The following is a 24346-nucleotide window of genomic DNA, read 5'->3' on the forward strand; positions in this document are numbered from 1 at the left end:
AAACTCTTGCCCTGAGGGCTGTGGGGCAGTGTCTTCCTCGAAAACATATTTTCTATTTGGTAATCAACTAGGCTGAACAAAATGGCCATCTCAAAATTTTGATTGGATGTGTTTGGGGAAATGATGGGCGTGGGGGGGGAGGCCTAGTTGCCCTCCAATCACTTCCGACTAATAAAAAGGGCACTAGACCTTTGCCTTTAAAATCGAATGAGCCTTTTTTGAGGTTTCTACGACAATGCCTTCTATAAAAATCTTAAATACCCCCAGGGTATAACTTCAAACCTTTGCCCCGAGGGTTGTGGGGAGTGTCCTCCTCAAAAAGATATTTTCTATCTGGAAATCAACCACGCTGAACAAAATGGTTATCTCAAAATTTTGATGGGATGTGTTTGGGGGAATGATGGGCGTGGGGGGGAGCTAGTTGCCCTCCAATCACTTTCGACTATAAAAAGCGCACTAGCCACCCCAATTTCCAATCGAATGAGAGCCCTTTTTTAAGTTTCTACGACAACTCCTTCGATACGAAGTGCCTGTCGAAGAAAGAAGAAAAAAAATTGTGGCCACGTCGTTCTTTAATTAGGCAGCGCTAGCGCGCTGCCTATGATAAGACATTTTTTGAAAATCTGATTTTGATGATTCCCACTTACTTTTAAAATCAAACAGTTTGTGGTAACGAACTGTAAGTAAGAAAACTCTAAAAAACGAAATTTTAATACCAATAAATATATCAAAAGAATCAGATTTTTATCCTGATTTCAAATGTATAAGTTTCATCAAATTTAGTTTTATCCATGAAAAGTTACGAGCGTGAGAATATTTTCCTGATGTAAAAAAAAAGGCGAAAACACCCTCTAACATTTATAGAATCATATTTATAACCACGCCATCAGATTCAGCGTAACAGAGAACCCTACATATCTACAAAAAGTGGAACTTTGTGTTATTTTTCCAGAAGAACGATCACGGATGCTTGTTTGTTTGTTGTTTTTTTCTTCTTAGGGGAGATCGTATCGACCCAGTGGTCCTATAGTATCGCAAGAGGGTTCGTTCAAACGGAGATTAAAAGTTTTAGGTCCCTTTTTAAATGACCAAAAAATATTTTAGGGCAACTAGACCCCATCCCACGCTCATTTTTTCCCAAAGTCACCCGATAAAAATTTGAGATAGCCATTTTGTTCAGCATAGTCGAAAAATCTATTAACCACGTCTTTGACGATGACTTAATTTCCCACAATCTTTTGGTGAAGGGCTGCAATTTGTGAACCTTTCCCATTGTTTACATTTAGTATTGGTTATTGGGAAGTACGCAGACATTTTCAAGGAGATTTCTTCTGGTTGGAGGTTGGGGGGAGAAGGTTAAGTGGGAGGAACATTCTATGGAAGAATTTTTCATTGGGGAAGGGAATTTTTTATGAAGGGGGCACCGGATTTCCCTGCATTATTCAAAAAACTGTCAGAATTTAAATAAAAAACAAGTTTTTTTCAACTGAAAGTAAAGAGCAACATTAAAGCTTAAAACGAACAGAAAATATTACGTATATGAGGGGAGTTTATTCTCATACATATATGAGATTAATTAGCTCTAATGCTAACGATTTTTAACTTTTAAAAGAGGTTATTATTCTAATTAAACAGGCTTTGTGATTCAGGAGTCATTCTTATATAACTGTAACAAAAATCCAACTTAGATTATTATATGGTTATTATTGGTTCAAAAAAGTAAAATAATATGAAAATTTCGTTTTAATTATTCACGTACGGTGATCAATTTTTAAAACCTGCATCAATTCAAAAGCGTTCAGGAATATAAAAAACAACATTTTTTTTTTAACTGAAAGTAAGGAGCGACAGTAAAACTTAAAACGAACAGAAATTATTCCGTTTATGAAAGGGCCCTTCCTCAACGCCCCACTCTATAGGCTAAAGTTGTTTATTATTTTAAAAAGTAGAGTTGTGAGAAAGAGTCAAACTTTAGCGTAAAGAGCGGGGCGTTGAAGAGGGGACAGCCCCTTTCATAAATGGAATAATTTCTGTTCGTTTTAAGTCTTGATGTTGCTCCTTACTTTCAGTAAAAAAAACTTGTTTTTTTATTCAACAGGCTTAAATGATAAGTCTTAGAAGTCAATGCTTCTTGAGTAGTAATTTTACGAAATCTTATCATCTACGTAACTTTTTGGGAAGCTTACCTTTCTAAATTTAAGACCCCTTGTCATATTGTTAAGACCCGTTGTTTCACCTTGATGTTCTGGCACTTTCTAGTTTTAAAGAGCCTGTGTCTAACATGCTTGCATTTGAAGCCGTAAATGAAAACACTTTTTAACTTTTGCTAGGTTGAACACGGAGGACCTGAAAATGATATTTCTTTGGGCCCACTCCAAAAACCAAGTGTCTGAAACGAGGCTTTAGTTAGATGTCGCTCTAGCTAATATTTTTTTTAAAGAAAGAAACAATGCAATATGAATAAGATGTATAATTCATTGCCTATTCATTAGTTAACCCATGCTGATGAATAAACTTTTTCCCTTACCAATTTAGTTTGAAGGCAAACTACTAGATCCATATAGCTTGGAAATGAATGTACTAGATGTCCCAATAGGCATCAGGATTCTACAAAAAATTACCTGTCTATGTGCAGGTGGTCGAATAATTTTTAGCAGAGATTTTTGGTAAGAAATATTTGTTTATCTCATGACTAATCACAATTTAGAGAAAATAAGACTAGTAGAACATAGTAACATAGACTTGTAGTTGATTTTAGAGAGCTGGTTAGTTTGGACACTGAAAGATAAGTAGGCTAGTCTAGACTAGTCTATAGGCCCAACATTCAATAATGGTAGCCTAGGCTTATAAAATGTAATAGGCCTAATTAGAAATACTATTCCTTTAGTTAAATCCCAGTTAAGTACCTCTGAATTATAGCAGGGTATTAGCCTAGTGCTGGATTTCCATCCTCAATAAGAAAAAACTAGGCTAGGTAACAAATCCTGAAAACCACTTTAGGCTATAAAATTCTAAAATGTTCTACTTAAGCTACAGTAAATTTAGCAAAGCTTCTATTACTGACCCCAAAATAAGGTGAACATACCAGTTGATGCCATTTTTTATTTTCTTGCCATATATTGCTAGTAGCCTAGTGGGTAATAAAATTACCATAAAATAAAAATTGTAAATTTTTTGTTATTCCTATTATTGTCTTATGAATAAAGTAAACATACCACTCAATGCCTTTTCTTATGCTCTTTCCAAATATAATAATCATTTTTGTTGGAAATGAATTTGTTAAAGTTCTACCAAATCATATTATTGAGTTAGGACTAAAGTGAATAGGCCTACACCATTTGATGCCTTTTTATGCTGATTACAAGTATAATAATCATTTCCATTGGAAATGAAGGTCAATATCTACCAAATCATATTATTGAGTTAGGACTAAAGTGAATACACCATTCAATGCCTTTTTTTATGCTGATTATGAGTATAATAAGCATTTCCATTGGAAATGAATTTCAGCCCCCCCCCCTATATATGCCAATTCAGTGTTAGGGTAGGTTAGGTATATATAGGGGGAGGGGCTGAAATTCATTTCCGATAGAAATGATTATAAGCCTATGTTTGTAATCAGCATAAAAAAAGGCATTGAATGGTGTATTCACTTTATTCCTAACTCAATAATAGGATTTGGTAGAACTTTACCATGAATTTTACCCTCACCCCTATATATACCAATTCAAGGTAGGCTATGTATTTGCACATTAGGGGGGTGGGGGAAAGTTTAAACATACCTGTTATTTACATAAGAAATAAAATTCACCCCCACTCCCCTAATGTGCAAATATATACTCTGAATTGGTATATATAGGTGTGAGGTAAAATTAATTTCCAACAAAAATGATTATTATATTTGGAAAGAGCAATAAAAAAAGGCATTGAGTGGTATGTTTGCTTTTTTCATAAGTCAATAATATGAATAACAAAAAATTACCATATAAACTTGGTCCATAAAAATTAGTGAAATAAGGTTTTCCCTAGAAAATATAGAGTAAAATTGCTGTTTTAGAGTTGCTGTGTAGAAAGAAGACCAGTTGAGCATTTTTTTTTTTTTTTTGTCTTATCATTTTTTCAGCTTTCATTTAAATTTTTTAAAGATTTTGATTTTCCTAGACTGAAAAAGGTAATACCCCTCCTCTTTTTAGGAACCCAATAGTTAGAAATTTTCTTAACATAAATAAATTCAATTTTTGCTAAATACTAACTTAGGATAGTTTAGGGTGGATCAATTGGATTAACACTCATTCTATTTATTTATTATAAATACGCTTTAATTTGCTTAGGGTCAAAGGCAGGGGCTAATTTAGGCCCAATCCCCTGACCCTGTGAATTTCTTTGAATGTCTGGTTATTCCCTTACCAAATTATCTGTATAAATTTGGGACCAGTACTGGTCATAAGAAGGCATGTTGAGAAAACAATTCTCACTTCATAATATGCAAAATTATCCTAGTTAACAGATTATCCAAGGGGAGCACCTTTATCCTCACTATTTTCCTTGTTTTTCCAGTTTTACAATCACATTTTTCAATATTTTGTCTTTTCTTTTGTTTTAAAACAAATACCCAAGAGTCATCTATCTAATCTAAGCCTATTTATATCTTATAACCCAATATTAGCCTATTTATATCTTTTTAGTAGGTGGCAGTGATGATATTTAACTTCCCTATAGCCTTTAGAATAATTATAAATGGAAAAATATAATCAAATATGTTTGTTTTTTGCAATTTTCTTAAAAATAATTGTACAACAGTGAAAATAGTGATGATAAAGATGCTACCCATAGAGAATTTGTTAAATAGGGTTATTATGCATATTATGAAGTAAGAAATGTTTTCTTAACATGTCTCATTCTGACCAGCACTGGCCCTAAATTTATACCAAATTATCTATCATTTTCTTTCTTTTTTCCAATCATCCTCTCCCTTTCAGAAAAAAAAAAAAAAAATCATTTATGACTTCCAATTTAGTTTTTTTTTATTATGATATGCCCTCTGCAAACACACTCATTCATATGCAGTAAAAAAAAATGTCAATTTTGTCCCTTTTCAGTTCATTCTGCTTCTGTCTCAGCGTGGGTGTTAAAATAAGCAAATGTTAAAGTTTTTAAATATTGGAATATGACCCAAAATAAAATTCTGTGTGCAGGTAAAGATAACTTACAGTCTTTAAACACACACATAATTTTATTTTAGGTAATATTCCAACATTTGGATGTTTCATGCTGAAGAAAAGGAAATTAGTACTGATTTACCAAACTGGTGCTGTAAAAAGCTATGTGGGTTCTAGGCTTTAGACTGGATAACATTGCTACAGACCCACAGGCCAAATGATAGTGCTTTTTGAAACTTTTAGTTGAAAGATTACATAAACTGTTCATTAAGAGAGAATAATCATATGAAAATAAGGATATATGCTGCCAGAGAAGGGCTTGTCAAATACCAATTTATCACTCAATTTTAGACACTTAATAACAAAGTTAATTAGTGTAATCAACACTTATATTGCTTTCTTTTGCTCTGCTGTGTATCCAGTAAAAATTACAATAACAAATTCATATCCAAACTTATTTCTATCAGCCTTTGGGTAGCTTTGCACTATTTTAACTACAAGGCACCAATAAACATGTAATATATCAGTAAAATACATAAGATAACAATTTTTCAGGGCATGTAAGATTACAGCAAAATACATAAAATACCACAACAGTCAATACTTATGTATTTTAGTGACCAAACTCAAGAAGTGAAGTTATGTTATCATAATGAAATATACAAAATATGATGAAAATATAATACTTTAGTAACAGAATTATGGAAAGTAGGCTCCCCAGAATGCATTATATTAAATACCTAACCAACTCTATATTAAATAGTTAATTAAAATATTAATAAACTACCCACATAATAGTTTATATCACTGAGTTTAAGCTAATTATCTCTGAGGGCACACCAAGAAACTGGTTTTACAACAAGTTAAGAACAACAGGGTGGTTGTTATGATACATAAGCACCTATTAGTCATTTTACTCGGAAATTCAATTTTAAGCCCTTTATGGACCCTCAAAGATGATACCTTTTTTCTTATTTTTGGCTATATAATAGGGTTAAAAACAGAATTCTTACTTGAGTATATGCAGAATAATTGTAATTAACACATTTCAACTAGGCCTAAAGCTCCATTACATTTTACTTCTGCAAACATGTAGCCTAAGTTTATATTTTCCATATGTTTTATGGCTCTTAATTTTGTCATAGTCAATTCAATTTATGGGTAAACTGGTTTTGACAAGAGTCATGTTAACATCTTAAATACAGTAGTTACCTTAAATTACAGCTTGGAGTAAATCTAAGGATTTTCATCATTGTAATGTTCCATTATGACTTCTGTAGGTTGTTTGCTACATTTGGGTGGAGCACTCATCAGCTTCCCAGTTTTACAGGAACTCTTGCTGTAGCCATTCTTTGTCAAGATTTTGCTTGAATGTACCTGCTGAATAAACAGCCACTGTATCTTCAGAAAGTTGATTCCAAAGGTTTGTTACTTGCTGGCTGAAGGAACAGCTTCTTTCTTAGATTAAGAAGCATTTCTTGAAGATTTTCCTGGAATACCCTCTAGTCACAGATTTGCCATGTTTCCTCCAGTATACAAGAGTAGGAAGCTTCAAGTGATGTAAACACTTTATATGGTATTTGTTTGAGGCCTTTAACCATTTTTGTTGCTCTGAGTTGAACTCATTCTAGAATTTCTTTGTCTTTCTTGAAATAGGATGACTCCAGGGACATTCCAACCTCTAGGCACAGGCAAACTAGTGCCTTGTAGAGCTTCATAAACACACTTGGAAATCTGCTAGAGATAGTTCTTTTGATCATTCTAAGAGATTGGAGGATAGACAACAATACAGATTTTGCATGGGTGCTGAACTTAAGTTGATGATAAAAAATGACTCCGAGATCACTTTCTTCAGAGACTACAAAAAGGGGGTTACCTTAGAGATGGTACTGCTGATGTGTATTAGGATTGCAAGTGGATTACATGGAATTATCAACATTGAAAGAGAGGAGCCATGTATCAGCCCAAGTCCCAAGAATATCAAGGTCCTTTTGGATAGATTGCAGGTTGGAGGCTGTGGCTGCTTTACCAACAAGTTTTGAATTGTCAGCATAAAAAGTGAGGAGGTTTGAGAGAAGATTGGGTGCATCATTTATATATAAGTTGAAGAGACTTGACCCAAGAATGGTCCCCTGGGAAAACCAGTTAAAACAGTTGTAGACAAGGATAAATGAGGAACACCTTGAGAGTTGTGAACTCTTACAACTTGAATTCTTTCTGAAAGGAAACTCTGTATCCACTGTACAATAACATCATCAACAGCTGCTGCTTTTAGTTTGGTGATAAGGAATTAATGACGAACCCTGTCAAATGCTTTTGAGAGTTCCAGGAGCACCATGTCAACAGGTAAATAATGATGTAGCATACTCATATGTGTGTATTAGAATAGAATCAACAGATCTGAAGCCCTGTTGAGTGGAAGTGAGAATGTTGTTAATTTTCAAGTGCTGAATTATAGCTCTGCTCACAAATCTCTCAAGCACATTTACAACTGCAGAAGTGATGCTGATAAGATGGTAATTTTCTGCCTGATCTTTGGGGCCTATTTTGTGGATTGGTGTGATATAGGATGTTTTCAAATCCAACAGTAGTTCTCTGTTTTGTAGGGACAGCTGGAAGAGTCTACACAAGGGAAAAGTGACAACAATTCAGCATTCCTTGAGGAGCCTTGGGTGTACCCCATCTGATCCTTTGGATTTATTAACATCAAGTTTATCCTGGCTATTTAAGACCATATCTTCAGTAATTGATAATTTTGGCATTGGATAACATATTAATTTGATGGTGCTGCAGGGATATTGGACAAGATTGGATGGTTAAGGCAGAGGCAAACTACATTAGCCATACCTACTGGCAGTGAGTGGGTTATGCCATTATGTTTGAGGTCAGGAATGGTATGATGGTCCGGGTTTTTAGCTGAAACATGTCTCCAAAAAGATTTGGGGTTTGCCTTGATTTCTGTGGCAAGCTTCTCCTCATATTGAAACTTCAGTTTCCTAACTACATGAGAGGCAAGATTCCAAGCCTTTGCATACCTTTTCCAATTTTCCTGTGTTTTCTCCTTGTTGTACCTTTTCCAGGCTCTGGCTTTCCTGTTGATTATTCTTTGCGCATCCTCTATGAGGAATGGGAGTGTTTTTGGCTGATTCTGGTGGACGACACGGGAGTGTTTTTTTTCAATTGATGTGAGGTCTTCTTTAACATTTGTTCATGATATGTTGATATAAGAAATAATTAGTTCTGACCAATTAGAAATAATTAGTTATTGAGGCTAGTTCCTTCTGTATTGCTTGATAGTCAATAAAAGTTTGAGGACAAAGATTAGGTTGCAGATGTGTATTCAAGGATAACACAGAGAGGGTCACTGAGTGGTCACTGTTGCCAACTGGAGAAGAAATTCATTTCAAATAAAGGAATCTGGATTGCTCAAAATTACAAGATCCAACAAGGATGGATTCTGGTTGCCATGATGCCTTGTTGGCTTTTCAACCGTTTGATGAAGGAAGTTGTCAGATAAGCAAGACACAAATAGGGAATCTCCATTACTAGATACTGCATGACCAAGACCATCAACCCACTCAATTAATGGGAGGTTGAAATCACCAATAATTATCAAATCAGATACAAACATTGGTGATACTGTAGATGCCATTTCATCAATGATAGTTTTGGGATATATTTCACAATCATCAAGACTGAGTGCACTAGGGCTTCTATATAGACACCCAATACAGATTTTTTTATTTTCTTAAAGAGTAATATCAAGCCATAAACTTTCCACCCAGGATACATTGAAAATTAGATGGTTAATAAGACTAACCTGGAAACCTTCTTGGACATAGATACCAACACCTCTTATGCAGTTTGGCTGGCCCAGATTAGTGAAGCACTGAAAACCAGATATCTGCAACAAACTTTTGGGAACAGGTACTGTAGTGAATTTTGGCAGAATCTCCACTAACCCAGCAATATCTGCTTCTTCATCTTTTAAGAGCACTTGGATATTTAGGAGCTTGCTTGTAAGAGATTCAACATTGCTAGAGATGACATGCAGGGTATTATTATCTCAAGACTTTTGTGTCTTGTTGTCCAGCAGCAGAGGTCCTGTAGCTGCAACTCTGTTTAACAAAGGTGGGATAGATGTTAATTCAGAGAATGCACTGAGGAAGCTTGAGTTACTCAAACTATCACATGAAAAGAGAAGTTCACTAAGTTCATTTTCAGTTGATACACTAGGATTAACATTTGAAGTTCTAAAAAGCAAAGAGGATAACTGCAAGAAACCAGGACTATTTACAGGAGGTGAGGGACAAACTGTTATATTTCCACTGCAGCTGCATTTAGGGCTGGCTTTGGAACTTTCCAACCGCAATGAGCAGCAACATTTTTTGTCACAATTTGGCCTTTGAAAAGGATGAGATCTTTTTCACCAGAGTTTGTTTGCCTTTTTAGCATATCTATGAGAGCCTTACTTTTATCATGCTTGGGCCTTTGATGTGTCACTGCAAAACTGAATATCTTCACATTGTTCATAAGAATGTTTAATTATAGCTCTCTAAAGATTTACTAATTGTTTGTTTAATTCAATCATGATGAATCAATGCCTAGGGATTGTATAATTTTAGCAAAATGGAATTATAATCAAATAGTAAGTTTTTAACCCATATACGTTTTTAAACACTTACTATTATTTTGAATAGTAAGTATTTTATTGCAAAAAAAATTCTGAAATGGCTAAGAAATAGACATACCCTTAGGTTTCAGAGTTTAATCTTGAATTCAAATATAATGTTCACTTACATTTGAAATTAACTTCATCCCTGTCTCCAACAGGAAAACTATTGTATTGATAATTTTTTTTTTACTTTTTTATACAGTAATTCATAGGATTCCAATTAAGAATAGAAACCAACAAAATAAATAAAATTTTGTACATAGCCTAGGACAATTTATTCTCCCCTCAGTGAGACTAATATGTAGTTTTTAGAGTGGTAAGGCTTATACTGGGAAATATTGTTGAATAGGAGACTGAATAGGGCTACTGCTTATTCTAGTTTATAAGAGGCTTTGCACAAGTCTGTTACCTGATAAATGTGTGATATAAAAGTGAAATTGTCAGACATAGATCTTCAGCATGAATGAGGCCCAAAGAAAGTGTTTTGAACCTTATAACTTTATCAAGTTCTAGTTTACAAGGTTTAAAAACATGGGAAACAACAATTTTTGAGGTATTTCTATTACTGAGGTATGAATTAAGTGAACATGCCATTAGATGCCTTTTTTATGCTCTGTCCAAAAATTATAGTTGTTTCACTTAGCATTTAAATTTCAAACCTTTTGTGGACCCTTAAAGATGCTACCCTTTCATCTTATTTGGGCTTTTATCTATTTGATTATAATTCCATTTTTGTCATATACAGTCATATAATTCACAGACATTGATCAAACATGGTCCAATTAGATAAGTAGTTTATAAATATTTTAAAAATTGCTGTGTTTACTTTTAGCCATTTGCATCACTCTCATTTAAACCTATACACCTGTAAATTGAATCATCTGACAAAATCCAGACCTAGAAAACACATGGGAAATATATAAATTGGGCTATATATTTGCACTTTTTTTTTGGGGGGGGGGTAAAGTATAGTGGATCTGTAGTCAAAATTTGCTAGCTACAATTTATTGTGCTTATTAAATGAACTGGCCAGCCATGAAAAAACAAGGGAATGAATATAAAGATGACAAATAAGTCTATGGCCAGTAAAGGAAAACAAAGAGAACACAAAATAAAACAAAGATTTTGCCAACAAGGCATCTTTAGTGCAGAGAAAAAAAAACAACAAAAAACTAGAAACTAAAAAAATATAACTTCAAAATATAAATAAAACTAAAATAGAATAACTAAAATATTTAATATACAATTACTCACCTACACAATTGCCAGCTATCTTCATGAAACTAGAAAAGTAACTTAAAGTAACCAGTTACTTTTCTGGTTTCATGAAGTTAACTGGCAATTGTATAGGTGAGTAATTGTATATTAGCCTACATATTTTGGTTAAGTCTATTTTAGTTTTATATATATTTTTAAGTTACATTTTTTTAGTTTTAGTTTCTAGTTTTTTTTTCTCTGCACTGAAGATGCCTTGTTGTGTATGTGTAAATTATTCATTTGATTTGTTGTTTTCCTTTACTAACCATAGACCTGTTTGTCATCTTTATATTCATTTCTTTGTTTTACTCTGCATATTGTGATGTAAGAATTGTTTTTTTTTAACCCTTTTACCCTTATTATTAACCCTTTTAAATAATTATTGAAATAATTGTTTTATTTTAACCCTTTTCCAAAGCAAAAAATAAGAAAAAAGGGGATTATCTTAAAGAGTCCTTAAAGGGCTTAAAATTGAATTCTGAGTAAAAGAGCATCATAAAAAAAGTATCACCTTAACCTTAATCACCTTAATCCATTTGAGAGCTTTAAGGTCCTCCAGACCTGTAGTGCTCTTGAGTCGACGACTCCCAATTGAACCTCCGCTGCCTCTTCTCCCACTCCTTGTCAAGGTGGCATTTGAATGACCTGATCAAGGGAGCGCTGACAGTTGAGTCTTTCAATTGATTCTAATGGTTTATGACTCTTTTTGAGAAGTACATTTGATAGGTACTTAATTAGGAGCTTAACTTTGGCAGCTTCTTGGAGTGCCCTCTTGTGTAATGATGGCTGGTGCTATGACTGCTGATAAAGATGGTAGAGTTTTCTTCTCGAGGTTTGTAAGTCAGTATCATATCGCTACGCATGTGTCTGTAGACGAGGGTAGGTAGCTTAAGTTGCTTGAGGCGGTCCTCATATGAAGTTGATTTTAGGCTTTTCATGCATATCGTTGCTCGCCTCTTAACATTTTCGATGAGCTTTACATCTTGCCGATGAGAAAGACCTGCAAAGCACATGACAAAATCAAAATGGGGTCTGATAAGAGCTTAACACAGTTTTATGAATATTGTTGCCTCTCAGCTACTGATGGTCTGTTTTAATAGGCCAAGGCTGGAATTTGCACGGGAAACAACATGCTGGACGTGGCTGTGGAACTTCAACTTGTTGTCAATGATGACACCAATGTCTTTTTCTTCTTCTCTATTCTCTAGATGATCCCTTGTTTTTGTGATGGGATTGTAAATTGAGTAGGTAGCCATTGGGTTGTTCGGTCCAAGGTGTAAAATACAGCATTGGATTGTATTGAATTGAAGGAGCCAGTCTTGAGTCCAATCCTGTAGCCTGTTTATGTCACGTTGGATGGTCTGTGGATTTGCAATGCCAAACAGCTTGGCATCATCAGCAAACAAATGCACACTATTATCTACATGATCGAAAATGTTGTTGATGTACATCAAGAAAAGGGTTGGGCCTAGTACAGTTCCCTGTGGTACCCTGCTCATTACCAAGGCCCCATGGGAGTAGATTGGCTGGCCACCCATCTCAAATAAGCGGACTTTCTGCTTGCGGTTGGTGAGGTTCATTAGCCAGTCTATCACAGCTGAATTGATGCCGGAGGCAGATAATTTGGAGCGCAATCGAATGTGCGGTACTTTTTCGAAAGCCTTGGTGAAGTCCAGCAGCAGTAGGTTGACTGGATGTCCTTGGTCAATCAGATTTGTAATTTCTTTGTATGATTCCAATAGGTTCATTTCGATTGATTTTCCTGACTGGAATCCATGCTACTTGGGCAGCAAGATCTTGTTTTTGGTTAAATGTTCAAGAATTGAATCATTGACTATATGTTCAAGTATCTTAACAACAGCTGAAGTTAGGCTAATAGGTCGATAATTTTCACATTTGGTGTGATCACCTTTTTTTAATACTGGCGTTATGTTGGCTACTTCCCAGTCTGCTGGTAGCTCTCGAGAGATAAGTAACGTCTGGAAGATTCTCGTGAGGGGCTCTGCTATCACTTCTGCGGTTTCTTTTAATAGTCTGGGATGTGTGTTATCAGGCCCTGGCGACTTGTTAGCATCTAATCTCAGTAAACGTTTAAGTACATGTGCAGACAATATTGTGATGCTCTCCATTGGGGCTTTTACATTATATTTCTGTGGAGAAGTTCAAGAGCCATTTGGTTCAGTGATGGAAACTGAGACAAATTGTAGGCTCAGTAAGTCAGTAAGCTTATTAGTGTCTGTAGTTTCTTCGCCTCGCTCTGTTATCAGTTTTTTTATACACCATCTATTGTGATCCTGGCTAGAGACATACCACCAAAACTTCTTTGGGTTTGTCTTAGCTTCATCAGCAGGTTTGGATTCAAAGCTCGTGTACAAGGCCCGCGGCGAGTTTTTAAGTTTGTACCGGCTTTTGGAATATTTCTCTCTATGTTCAGGGAAGTGGTGTTTTTTATATTTCTTCCGTTGTGTACTTTTATAGTTGATGTCCCTCTTAATCTCTTTTGTGATTATCAAGCTCGAGGTGTACTGATTTGCTTTGCTTATCAGTAATTCTTTGAATACTTCCATGAGAAAGTAGATGAGGTAGTTAATATTAGAATGTCTGATATTGTTTTTGTACTGAATTCTTTTATACATTTCTCCCAAGTAAACTGAAAAGTAGCTCTGAGAATAAAGGGGGGAGAAAATATTAACGTCAGTTAATAATCTTGGGAAAACAAGAGTGTCCTTAGGAAAAATAACCCATCATTGTCTTAGCATGTACTGTGTCTAAACATATTATGAATTTCAATGGTTATAGAAACCATAAAAGGAAGCGGGGGTTTCTTGGTTAATTTTATCTGTAGAAGGTAATTAGGCACCTACTACTTAGCATGTTAAAAAATCTTTTTCCCACCCTTTTGTAGTTATACTTGGGATTTTTTGTAGATGTATTATATTGTATCTACTGTACACAAGTAGCATCTGACAAATTCAAGCTTAGAAAAAAAGACAATAAAAAAAAAAGACAAATATGTTATGTATACACATAGCATGTTTTGATTTAGTTCAACATTCTCTGAAAGCCTCTCCTGAATGTTCTTTGTCTTTTTGGAAAGTAAAGTTCATATATGCATATCTATTTTAATAACATATACCATATGTAAATAATGGGCAAATTGCCTAACTTACAACCCTTGCCCTGAGGGTTGTGGCGGGGTGACTTCCCCAAAAATATAATTATTAGACCTTTTAACGATGTTGAACAAAATAACTGTCTTAAAAATTCGATTGGATATTTTTGAGTAATGGGGGGGCTGGTTGCCCTCCAATCACTTTTGACTCTTTTAAGAGGCACTAGAACTTTCAATTTCAATGAAAACCGTATATGTCCTCGGATTATAACAAACCCGGGGGGGGGGGGTAGTGTCAACCCTAGAGGCACATCTTATGATTATTTTGAACAAAATGGCTATTTCACAATTTTTGATCAGATGCATTTGGGGAAAAAAGGGCATGGGGGGGGGAGGCTGGTTGCTTTCCAATCACTTCTGACTCTTAAAAGGGAACTATCCTGAGGGCTGTGGGACGGGGTGACATCCCCAAAGACATATTTACTGAACCTTGTAACTATGCTGAACAAAATTGCCATCTCAAAATTTTGACAGGATATGTTTTGGAAAATGAAGGGGGTGGAGGAGGGACTGGACATTAGAATTTTCCAATTTGCAATCGAGTGAGCTCATTTCGAGATTTCTATGACAACTCTTTCTATACAAAGTGCCTTAGTCAGGAAAAAAATAATACATTGACCCACTTCACTCTTTACTGAGGCAGCATTATTGTTCTGCCTGTGTGGGTTTTAGCTACATTGTGCTTTTCATGTGTTGCAATTGGGGATCTTAGAGTCTTCATGGAAGAAACAAACACAGAAACTGGGTCAGAAGTGGCCATTTTACCAACTGACAAAAATTAGATTTCACTTAATGGTGAATTCCCTTGGATTCAATTCACATCAAAGCAATTCCTCAAATTGTCAAATATATTTTACGGTAATATTGTATGACAATTGTCAATATTCCAATTAATCATTTATATTTTGCAAACACATTAGTCCTGAGATATCTCTGTAGGCTATTATTTTATAGGCTGAAAATTAAGCCCAAATCTTCGGAAAACGCGAGTATGGCTCACTATCAGTGTTAAGATAGTGGCGGTTTCTTGCTGCCACCAGTGTAACTTCTGTTGGTGCCGCTAGGGTACAATAACGTGGTTGAGAGGTCCCAAGGGTTGTACAATATCTTCCGCACTGATATCACAACCAGTGTGGACATGACAAGTGTAAAATCTGGGGGAGCGGGGTAAAGGCCACACTTTTTTTGGCCAAGGTGTTGCAACCTGTTCTACCACTAATAAATATATCCTTAAAGGGAGATGGGTCCTCCAGTCGATACTACTATGACGACATTTCTCAATACTCTTTTTCTTAACCCCACCAGGGTGCGGGGAAAAATAATCAAATGCAGCCATAGCAAATAACACACTTGTATTTATCGATATCAACTCCAATATTAGTATCTGAATTCTAAACGGGAACTAACTAAGAAATATATGTGCACTTAAAAAGAAAGTTTGCCTCTGGTTTGGCCCAGAATGAACAAGGGTCAATCAAATGTATGACAACTCCAAATCAAACTTGCTTTTCCCATAAACTCTGTTTCAATGGCATAAGTCAGCCAGATAAAAATATAATTTCAAAACACTTTCTTCCCTCTTACAAAATTATCACTTTTACAAGGAGAGTTTAGCTTGTAAATGAAATTATATTGTAGGTAAATTTATGTAAAAAAGAAAAGTTATATTTTTCTCATAAAAAGGGGTAAGGGCCCCACCAACCAATATCATTACTGCAGCTTTCAATATTCTAGTCTTGGTTTGTAGACTTTTCTTCCTATCCTTCCAAACTTATACAACACTGATAAAAACACTGTGAGCCTCGGCTGTTCTACTTTCAGCATCTTAATGGCATCCACCATCTTTACTAATAATACTACCAAGTAAGTGGAGCTATCCACTTGATCAGTTTTCTGATCCATTATTACCTCCTCACCTTTGTTTATTCCTAGTCTAAGCAACTTAGTTTTCTTACCATTGATTTTCATACTTACTCTTGCACCCTAAACTCTCAAAATCTCCAAAAAAATCGTTCATTTTCCTAACATTTTCATCTAGGATACTCAGATCATATGCATAATCTAAGCCTAGAAAAAATTCTTTTCTTTACATTTGAATCCATCTTTTACGCCCCCCCCCCTTCGCCCTCTTCACTATTAAACATAAGGCGTTTTCACTAATATTCCTAGCTGTGTTTCAACTTTCCTCCCTTAGACACCATATGCTACTTCACAAACTGTTTTCAGTACTTGTTAATTAAACAAAATACACCCGAGAAGTGAAATTAAGTTAATCCTAATGAAATATAACCTGCATATAACCATTAGTTTACATAATAATATAATTTTGGCTATATATTTGCATATTATAGGGTGGGGATGGGGTAAATGTGCAAATATATAGCCAAAATTATACAAGTCCAATGCATTCTATCACCCGCCAATTGTCTTTGTTGCTACAAAACCGGTTTTCTGATATCTAACCTAAGCGTAATTCTTGAGTGTGTTTCGTTTAATTAATGAATACCCTATTTTCCTATATCTATCTTCTATATTGTCAAATTTTACACGCTCGAGTTTCATATTCAACAGTTCCTCGAAAGTTTCTCTCAAATTCTTATCCTGGATTCTACCAACATCACAACGTACCAGAAGGTAGTTACCCCTTCTAAATTTCAGCTTTAGATTAACATGTTTACTGTCCGTGGGATATGAGTTCCTTTAACTCATAACGACTCCAGCTCAAAATGTCTGAATTTGCCAGTCAAAATTTCAATATGATAGTTATTTTTTAATGTTGTAATGTTCCAAGTTGCAAATTTTTATATTGCTTAAATCATATAAATTGTTATCGCCCCTGAAAAAGGAATGGGTCCCGCCAGTGCAGGTCAGAGACTAATACTTCTCAAGTCTAAAAAAAGCGCTTAAGCCGCCTTAGAACCCGACAGCGAGAAGTCCCTGGGACATTCAGTTAGATGGAGGCTTTAGTCAATCCTGGCCCAATCTTGGTCACTACACTCTTTTATCAACAAGAGTTGATGTTTTGCGCAAGCAACCTCATGTCCATTACCTCCGACTCGTTATGTATTCATACTTACAAATATTATAGTACAATGGGGAGGCAGCCCACAATAGATAACTTGATTAGGAAGGGGCTTTTCACAAAAAAGGGCCATTAAAACAAACAAAACCCCAAAGAATTATCTATCAGTCAGAAGCCACTGCAAATTCTCTGTTGTTTACTAGGCTATAATTTCCTCAAGGGGTGCCACTCCTTAAGGTCAACCTGTAGTGCTGTTTGCAGTTACCAGTTCTGGTTAGGCAAATTTGTGGAAGGTTCACTTTTGCACCACTATGGGGTCACCCAAGTATGGTTTCCCTTTTGTTGGTAAGAATGGAGGAAGGAGCTCATGAAAGAGTAGAGACCCCAAGCCATCTCAATACCAGAACAGCTCCACCCTTTTATACCTAACCTATCCTCGCCAGTGCTGCTGCACTAATTTGTGTGGAAATTCTCCAAAATAAAAACATTTGTGGCATCTGACTTAGCGTTACCATTTAAAAAATGACCTTATTTTTGGGGCTTTTTTCTTCCTTTGAATTCCGTTCCTTTAAATATGTAGGAAAGAAATTAATATTTGACTATTTTCTTAGTCTTTAGCAAGTGTGGATAGTAGTTGTATCTTTTGGGATTATTAGTTTCTGCTTCTTTTTTTTTTAGCAAGGTATTGCTTTTCTGTTGATAGAAATGAAACTTCAGCCCCTAGGGCATGATTTTGCCTCAATTTTATTTTGCTCTGCTTCAAACTCATCAAACAGTTTGTGGTAACAAACTCTAAGTAAGTAGCAACTCGACCTAATAGTAACCGAAACTCTAAAAAACAGAATCATTTCTGGGATTTTTTTTCTTGGATGAGGGATTTTCGACATAGTTTGAAAAGCAATCAGAATTTATAAAAAAAACGAGTCTTTTTTTCAAATTACAGTAGGCTAAGGAGAATTTTCCAGGCAAAATTGCTGGCAGGAAATTTTCTGCGGACGATGTTTAGCAAGGATAGAATTGTCCAGCGGTATTATACGCGGGAGAAATTTTTCACAGATGGGGTACCGGATTTCCTGGCGTTTAAAAAAAAGCTTCAGAAATTTAATAAACAAACATGTCCTTTTAACTGAAAGTAAGGGGTAACATTAACACATGTAACGAACAGATATTGTTCTATAAATAAGGGGGACTGCCCCTTCCTCAATACTTCGCTCTTTACGCCAAAATTTGACCTTTTGTCAGAATTTACGAACGACTCCTGAAACACAAGGGCAGTTTAATTAGAATTAGAAGCTTTTTTATAGCAGTGAAAAGCTTTAGCATGCAGAGTGATCAGGGGGCCATTCCCTCATATACAGAATAATTTTAGTTCATTTTAAATTTTAATGTTGCCCCTTACTTTCAGTTGAAAAAACTTTTTTTTTTTTTTTGTGCAATTCAGTGCAAGAGCTGAAACCTAATCAGCTAGCTCAATAGAACTATTGAAAAATTGCATTAGATGCTTGGAAACCCACATTTTCAAACAGTTCGTGGTAAGGAACTGTAAGTAAAGAGCGACCCGACTCAATAGTAACCGAAACTCTAAGAAGCGGAATTTTGATGCAATAATTATATCAAAAGAATGGGCTTATTATTTTGATTTCAAATATACAAGTTTCTTTTAGTTGAGTTTTACCTATTAACGGCTACAAGCCTGAGAAAATGTGCCTGATTTTCAAAAAAAGGGAGAAATCACCCCCTAAAAGCCAGAAAATCTTAATGATTAAACCACCAGATTCAGCGTATCAGAGAACCTTGCTGTAGAGGTTTCAAGCTCCTATCTGCAAAAATATGGAAATTTGGATTTTTTGCCAGAAGAAAGATCATGGATGCATGTTTATTTTTTTATTTTTCTATGGGCTATCGGATTGACGCAGAGGTCCTGGAATATAGTGAGAGAGCTTATTCGAACGAAAATTAAAAGTTTTAGTGGCCTTTTTAAGTGACCAAAAGAATTGAAGGGCAACTAGGTCCCCTCCCCCGCCCCTTTAAAAAAAAAAAGTCTGATCAAAAATATTAGATATCTATTTTTTTAATCATGGTTGAAAGGCTCAATAACTATGCCCTTGGATGTATAACATGACCCCCCCCCCATGCAGCCCCAGGGGAATGGTTTTTAAGTTTTAATATTTGTCCATTGTTTGCGCATAGTATTTGTTATTGGGAAACATACATACATGTTAGGGTGAGAGGGGGACGAAATTTCTGCTGCTTTTTTTTGCAGGGGGAGGGAAGTTTCCGGGGGTGAACTTGTCAGGGGAGATTATACTAAAGTTTGAATTTTGTCCCAATTCTTTAAGAACGGCTCCTGAAACAAAAGGCTCGTTTAATTAGAATAATAAAAAGCTTTTTCAAAAGTATTAAAAACTTTAGCGTAAAGAGTGAGGTGTTGAGGAGGGGGCAACCCCCTTCATATACGTAATAATTACTGTTCGTTTTAAGTTTTAATGTTGCTCCATACTTTCAGTTGAAAAAACTTGTTTTTTTTGTTTAATTTAGAAAAAAGAATCAGTTCGGTGTTTTTGAAACATATCAATGCTCCCTTGAACGCTCCCCTATCTTCAATATGTTTTGATTTCTGCAAGGGCCTATTCTTATTCACAAAGGCTTTCTTTCCTCAGCAAAATTGAATGATTATTGCCTAAAAATGGCCGAGAGAAAGGAATAAGTTACCCAACAGAAGATTCTTTTTGAGCTTATAAACTATAGAAATTTTTTTTTTCAGGTATCGGCTTCTTATTTTAGTTTTGACATTTCTGAGCTACACTGCTTATCATCTTTCAAGAAAACCCATCAGTGTTGTGAAGAATGTTTTAAATAGGAATTGCTCACTAATTCCTGTCCCAAATGATGTAAATACAACTGATCCTACTTGGTGTGACTGGGCTCCTTTTGGTAAGTGTTGATCATGATCTGAAAATTCAATTTACCTTGTGGTGGAACAATTAGTTGGGATCAGAATTCGGTACTGTTCTGTTATAGCTCCTATGTTAAGTTCTTCATCGATTGGCGCACTGTAGAACCGGTTTCTTTGTTAGTTTCTTTCAGCTTAGCGTAAGACAAGACAAGTGACAGAATAGATAGGAAATATATAATTTGAGCTATGTATTTGCACATTAGGGGGATGGGGGTAAAGTTTTTGGACAACGTGAAGTTAGGAAACAATTCTCGTTTCATAATATCAGTTTTTATTCAGCGGTCATCGGGTGATTATCGTCTAAAAAACAAGTGAATTACATGATGATAAAACTTGCTTTAACTGGATAAAGCTTAAGGACTTATTTGTGAACAATATTGTACTAATTGGATAATGTGCTGGTATGTCTTTTAGAAATGACTTTTTGAATGCAATAGTGGCTATTGATTAAAGTTTATAATAAAGATTGAAATTTGGAATTAAGAGCAAGAAACGAGTTATAACAGAAATAGTAAAAAGGATTTAATCTATGGTGGCCGTTTGTTTAAGGTTATTGGTACTATTCATCCTTTAAGAAATCGATTTTCCCTTGAAATGTCCATTGAAGGAGGAGCGAGCACTCAGTTTTTAGAAGAAATTAATTTCAAGTTGGACCTAATGCCTTGCTTGACTGAGACATTGGAAAAGACGCTTCCTGAAGTTCTAACTAAAGTTACATCAGTTGAAAGCCAATTGGCCGCCATAAATGAGAAATTGGCAAGAATACTCCAGCTAATGAAAAGTTGAAAAGGGAAATCAAGGTATTGAGACAGTATTTAGGCGCAGCTAGTCAACGCTCAGATGCTTTAGACAAAGAACTTAGAAGGTCAAATATAGTTCTCTATAACTTTCCGCCCATTAATACGGCAGCGAATACTCTGAAAGAAGAAATTCTTAAGACTCTTAATAAGTACATACCCAATTTAGGCATTTCCCGCTGGGACGTTAAAGATCTGTTCAGAATTCGTTCTGGTCCAGTGGTATTAAAACTAAATTCAGTTTAAATTCGTGGCGTTATTTTGAGATCTAACCCTCTATTGAAGAGAAGTGGGATATCGGCATCCTCAGATTACACCCAAAGGCAAAGGGAAGCGCGCAAGAATTTGAAATTGGTCTTAAATGATGCCCTTTCCAAATGTTTATTTTCGACTTCTCCTCCAAGTGCGTGAAAGAGGTAGTATCCGTCAAGGGAAACATTAGACCAAACTGGCAGAATAGAGAAACGTTAGCGAAAGGAAATAATACGGTTGAATCAGTGGCTGAAAAAAAAGGAATTTTTCGAGGCTTGTGAGTCGGTATCAGAAAATTATTAGAGCGATACCGAAACGGTGGTGGAGCTCAATATAAAAGATCCTTCACCGCAAGGCTCCAAAAGCGCATCAATTTCTATTGTTTAAGTAGAAAATCTCCTAAAGCTACGAATAAAAATGAAAAAAGAGTTCGAAAAGTATGTGAAATCACATGACACTATGGTCATGCCCACTCTTTGCGTATAGTTACATGAAATATCTAAGGTGTAAAAATAAGGTAGACCTTATATTACAAGATTTACATGAAGTGGATGTTATTGCTTTAATTGAGACTTGGCACAGTGAAGATTCAGTGCCAACTTTCAGAGGTTACTCAGTAGAAAAAGTTACTAGAAAAGCGGCTGGAAATATGAGATATTATGGTGGTAATTTAGTGTTAATTAAGCAAGGTTGTTTACAAAATTATTTACATATTCCTAACAATTCAGAAAACATTGTATAGGTTCGAATTCCTCTTACAAAGGGCAAAACATTGATGCTTAGGGTGGTATATATAGCTCCTCAGAATAGCTCATATAGTAATGAATTAACATGGAATCTGCTTGAGGAAGAGATAAGACATTTACGTTGTCGATATGAAAATGATTACTTTTTAGTTGTGGGGGATTTTAACGCTTATGTTGGGTTTTGTAATGAAATGAATGAAGCTTCGTTTGTAGGACGCCAGATTTGATACCTGCTATTTTTAAGACACCTAGAAGTAGCAAGGACTTTAAAAGAAAGGTTAATTGTTGGGGTAAGAGGCTTATGGAGTTGTGCTCTGACAGTGCACTGGTGGTTGAAACGGACGATTAGTCCGTGGAGGTTAAACTAAGCCTTATAACGGGAATAATGGGAAAAACAAATGTAGTGAAGAAGAGTAATGGTGATTTGGAAAAAAATGATTTTTATATAAAGCCTTTAAAGACCGAGTGGTGTGGTGAGGAGCAGGAGTTGTTGTGAAATGAACTTTTAAGGCCCGAGGTAATTGAATGGCTTGAAATTATTTACAAATCATCAATGGATGTGTATATGACTCTGAGTGAATTGGGTTCAATTATTTGTAATTGTGCTCAAAAGTCTGAAAGGTTAAATAAGAAAATAAATGTAAGTTTCTTTGACAATGAGTGTAAAATTATGAAAGATTATTTAGAAGATTTACTAGAGGCAATTACAAATTACTCTTCGTCTGAGGAAAATCCTGAATTATTGTTAAGATTTGAAGAAAAAGGAAGAGAGTGTAAAACGTTGATTAACAGAAAAAAGCGACAGAAGCTCAGAGAAGAACAGAAGGAGCTGGAGCAATCTTTTAATATAGGTAATACAAAAGATTGCTGGTCAAAAATGAAACCAAATGATAATAAAAGAAAGCCCCTATCAGATATCCCAGCGGCTGAAACTTGGTCAAACTATTTAGAGAGTAGAAGGGGAATGTGTAGAATTAAGTAAGGAAAATTGGAGCGATTTTGTGTTGTTCCCTATGAGAGAAAAGGATTATGATTTGGTAAGAGACGTCTCGTCAGAAGAAAGTAGGAGAGTTGTCAGGAATATGAAAGGAAGGTCTGAACCAGGAACAGATGGGATACCAGCAATTTTCGATAAAGAGGTCATTTAGTGGGATATTGCCTGTGTTAGTTTACATATTTTATAGAATTATTAATTATGGAGTATGGCATTCTACATAGAGGACATAGATAATGGTACCTATATCTAAAGGGAGGGGGGTCCTAGGGATCATATGAGTTATAGGCTGATAGCCTTAACTCCTATATTTAGCCAAATTTTAGAGAAAATTTTAGATAGCCGGTTAACTGATTGGCTGGAGGATTTTGGAGTTATGAATGAAGAACAGGGAGGTTTTAGAAAAGGTTATAAAGCTACGGATAGAGTGTTTATTTTAGGTGGGCTAATTGAAAAGTATGGATCAGGAAAAAAATAAGTTATATGTCGCATTTTTGGACTAAAAAAAGCATTTGATCATGTTAATAGAGTTCTGCTTAAAAAAAAGCGTAGAGGATGTGGGGCCTCCTTCCTGTTTCATTCGTTTGGTTGTAAATATGTATTTTAAAACTAGTGCAATAGTAAGAGTAGGCCTACGTAGATTGGGTCTTTCAAGGCCTTCTAAAGTTAAGAAAGGAGTAAAGTCGGTAAGGGCCTTGTCAGCTCGACTTTTTGGTCTTTTTATTAATGACATTGTTGAATTTTTAGCAAAAAAATGGGTTCCAACAGTGATATTAGGTAATAAAAAGTTCTCGGTGTTGTTGTTTGTTGATGACGCTGCTCTAGTGGCGAATTCGGCACACGATTTACAGAAGCTTCTGGATTTAACAGATGATTATCTAAAGATGAAGTGCCTTCAGGTGAATGTTAAGAAATCAAAAGTAGTTATATTTAACAAGAGGAATGATAGATGTGAAAGTAAATTTTGGTTTGAGGGGGAGGAGATACAAGTTTTGGAAATAATTAAGTATCTTGGATCTATTTTATAAAGTAATGGAAGATGGAATTTACATATAAGGGAAACGTTAAACCAGGGATGAGCAGCAATGTTTACAATTTTCAATGAATAATGTAATGGGAATAAAAAACTTGGCGTTACATTAAAGGGTCTTCTTATCGAGAAATAATGCCCATTTTACATTACGGAGCAGAGATTTGGGGACATGAGAAAGCGGCTCAGCTAGAGAGTATTCAATTAGGGTACCTTAAGAGATTGCTTGGGCTGCATAGAACAACTCATTCCCAGTTTTTAAATGGAGACCTAGTTGTATGGCCAC

General features: G+C 35.4%; 1 protein-coding gene across 2 annotated transcripts in view; it reads left to right on the top strand.

The window, feature by feature from the left end:
• Positions 1-2450: 2450 nt before the first annotated feature.
• The window catches only part of MFS16 (major facilitator superfamily transporter 16), a 76406-nt gene continuing 54510 nt past the window's right edge, over positions 2451-24346 (top strand). For both annotated transcript variants that reach the window (XM_089090657.1, XM_089090658.1), the window contains exons 1-2: positions 2451-2666; positions 20050-20219. In XM_089090657.1, coding sequence (XP_088946783.1) covers positions 2572-2666; positions 20050-20219 — 265 coding nt within the window. In that variant the 5' untranslated portion in view covers positions 2451-2571. The remainder of the gene's footprint in view (positions 2667-20049; positions 20220-24346) is intronic.

This window comes from Artemia sp. Qi Xiang Cuo, chromosome 6 (genome assembly GCF_049724085.1).
Source record: "Artemia sp. Qi Xiang Cuo chromosome 6, ASM4972408v1, whole genome shotgun sequence".
Taxonomy (NCBI): domain Eukaryota; kingdom Metazoa; phylum Arthropoda; class Branchiopoda; order Anostraca; family Artemiidae; genus Artemia; species Artemia sp. Qi Xiang Cuo.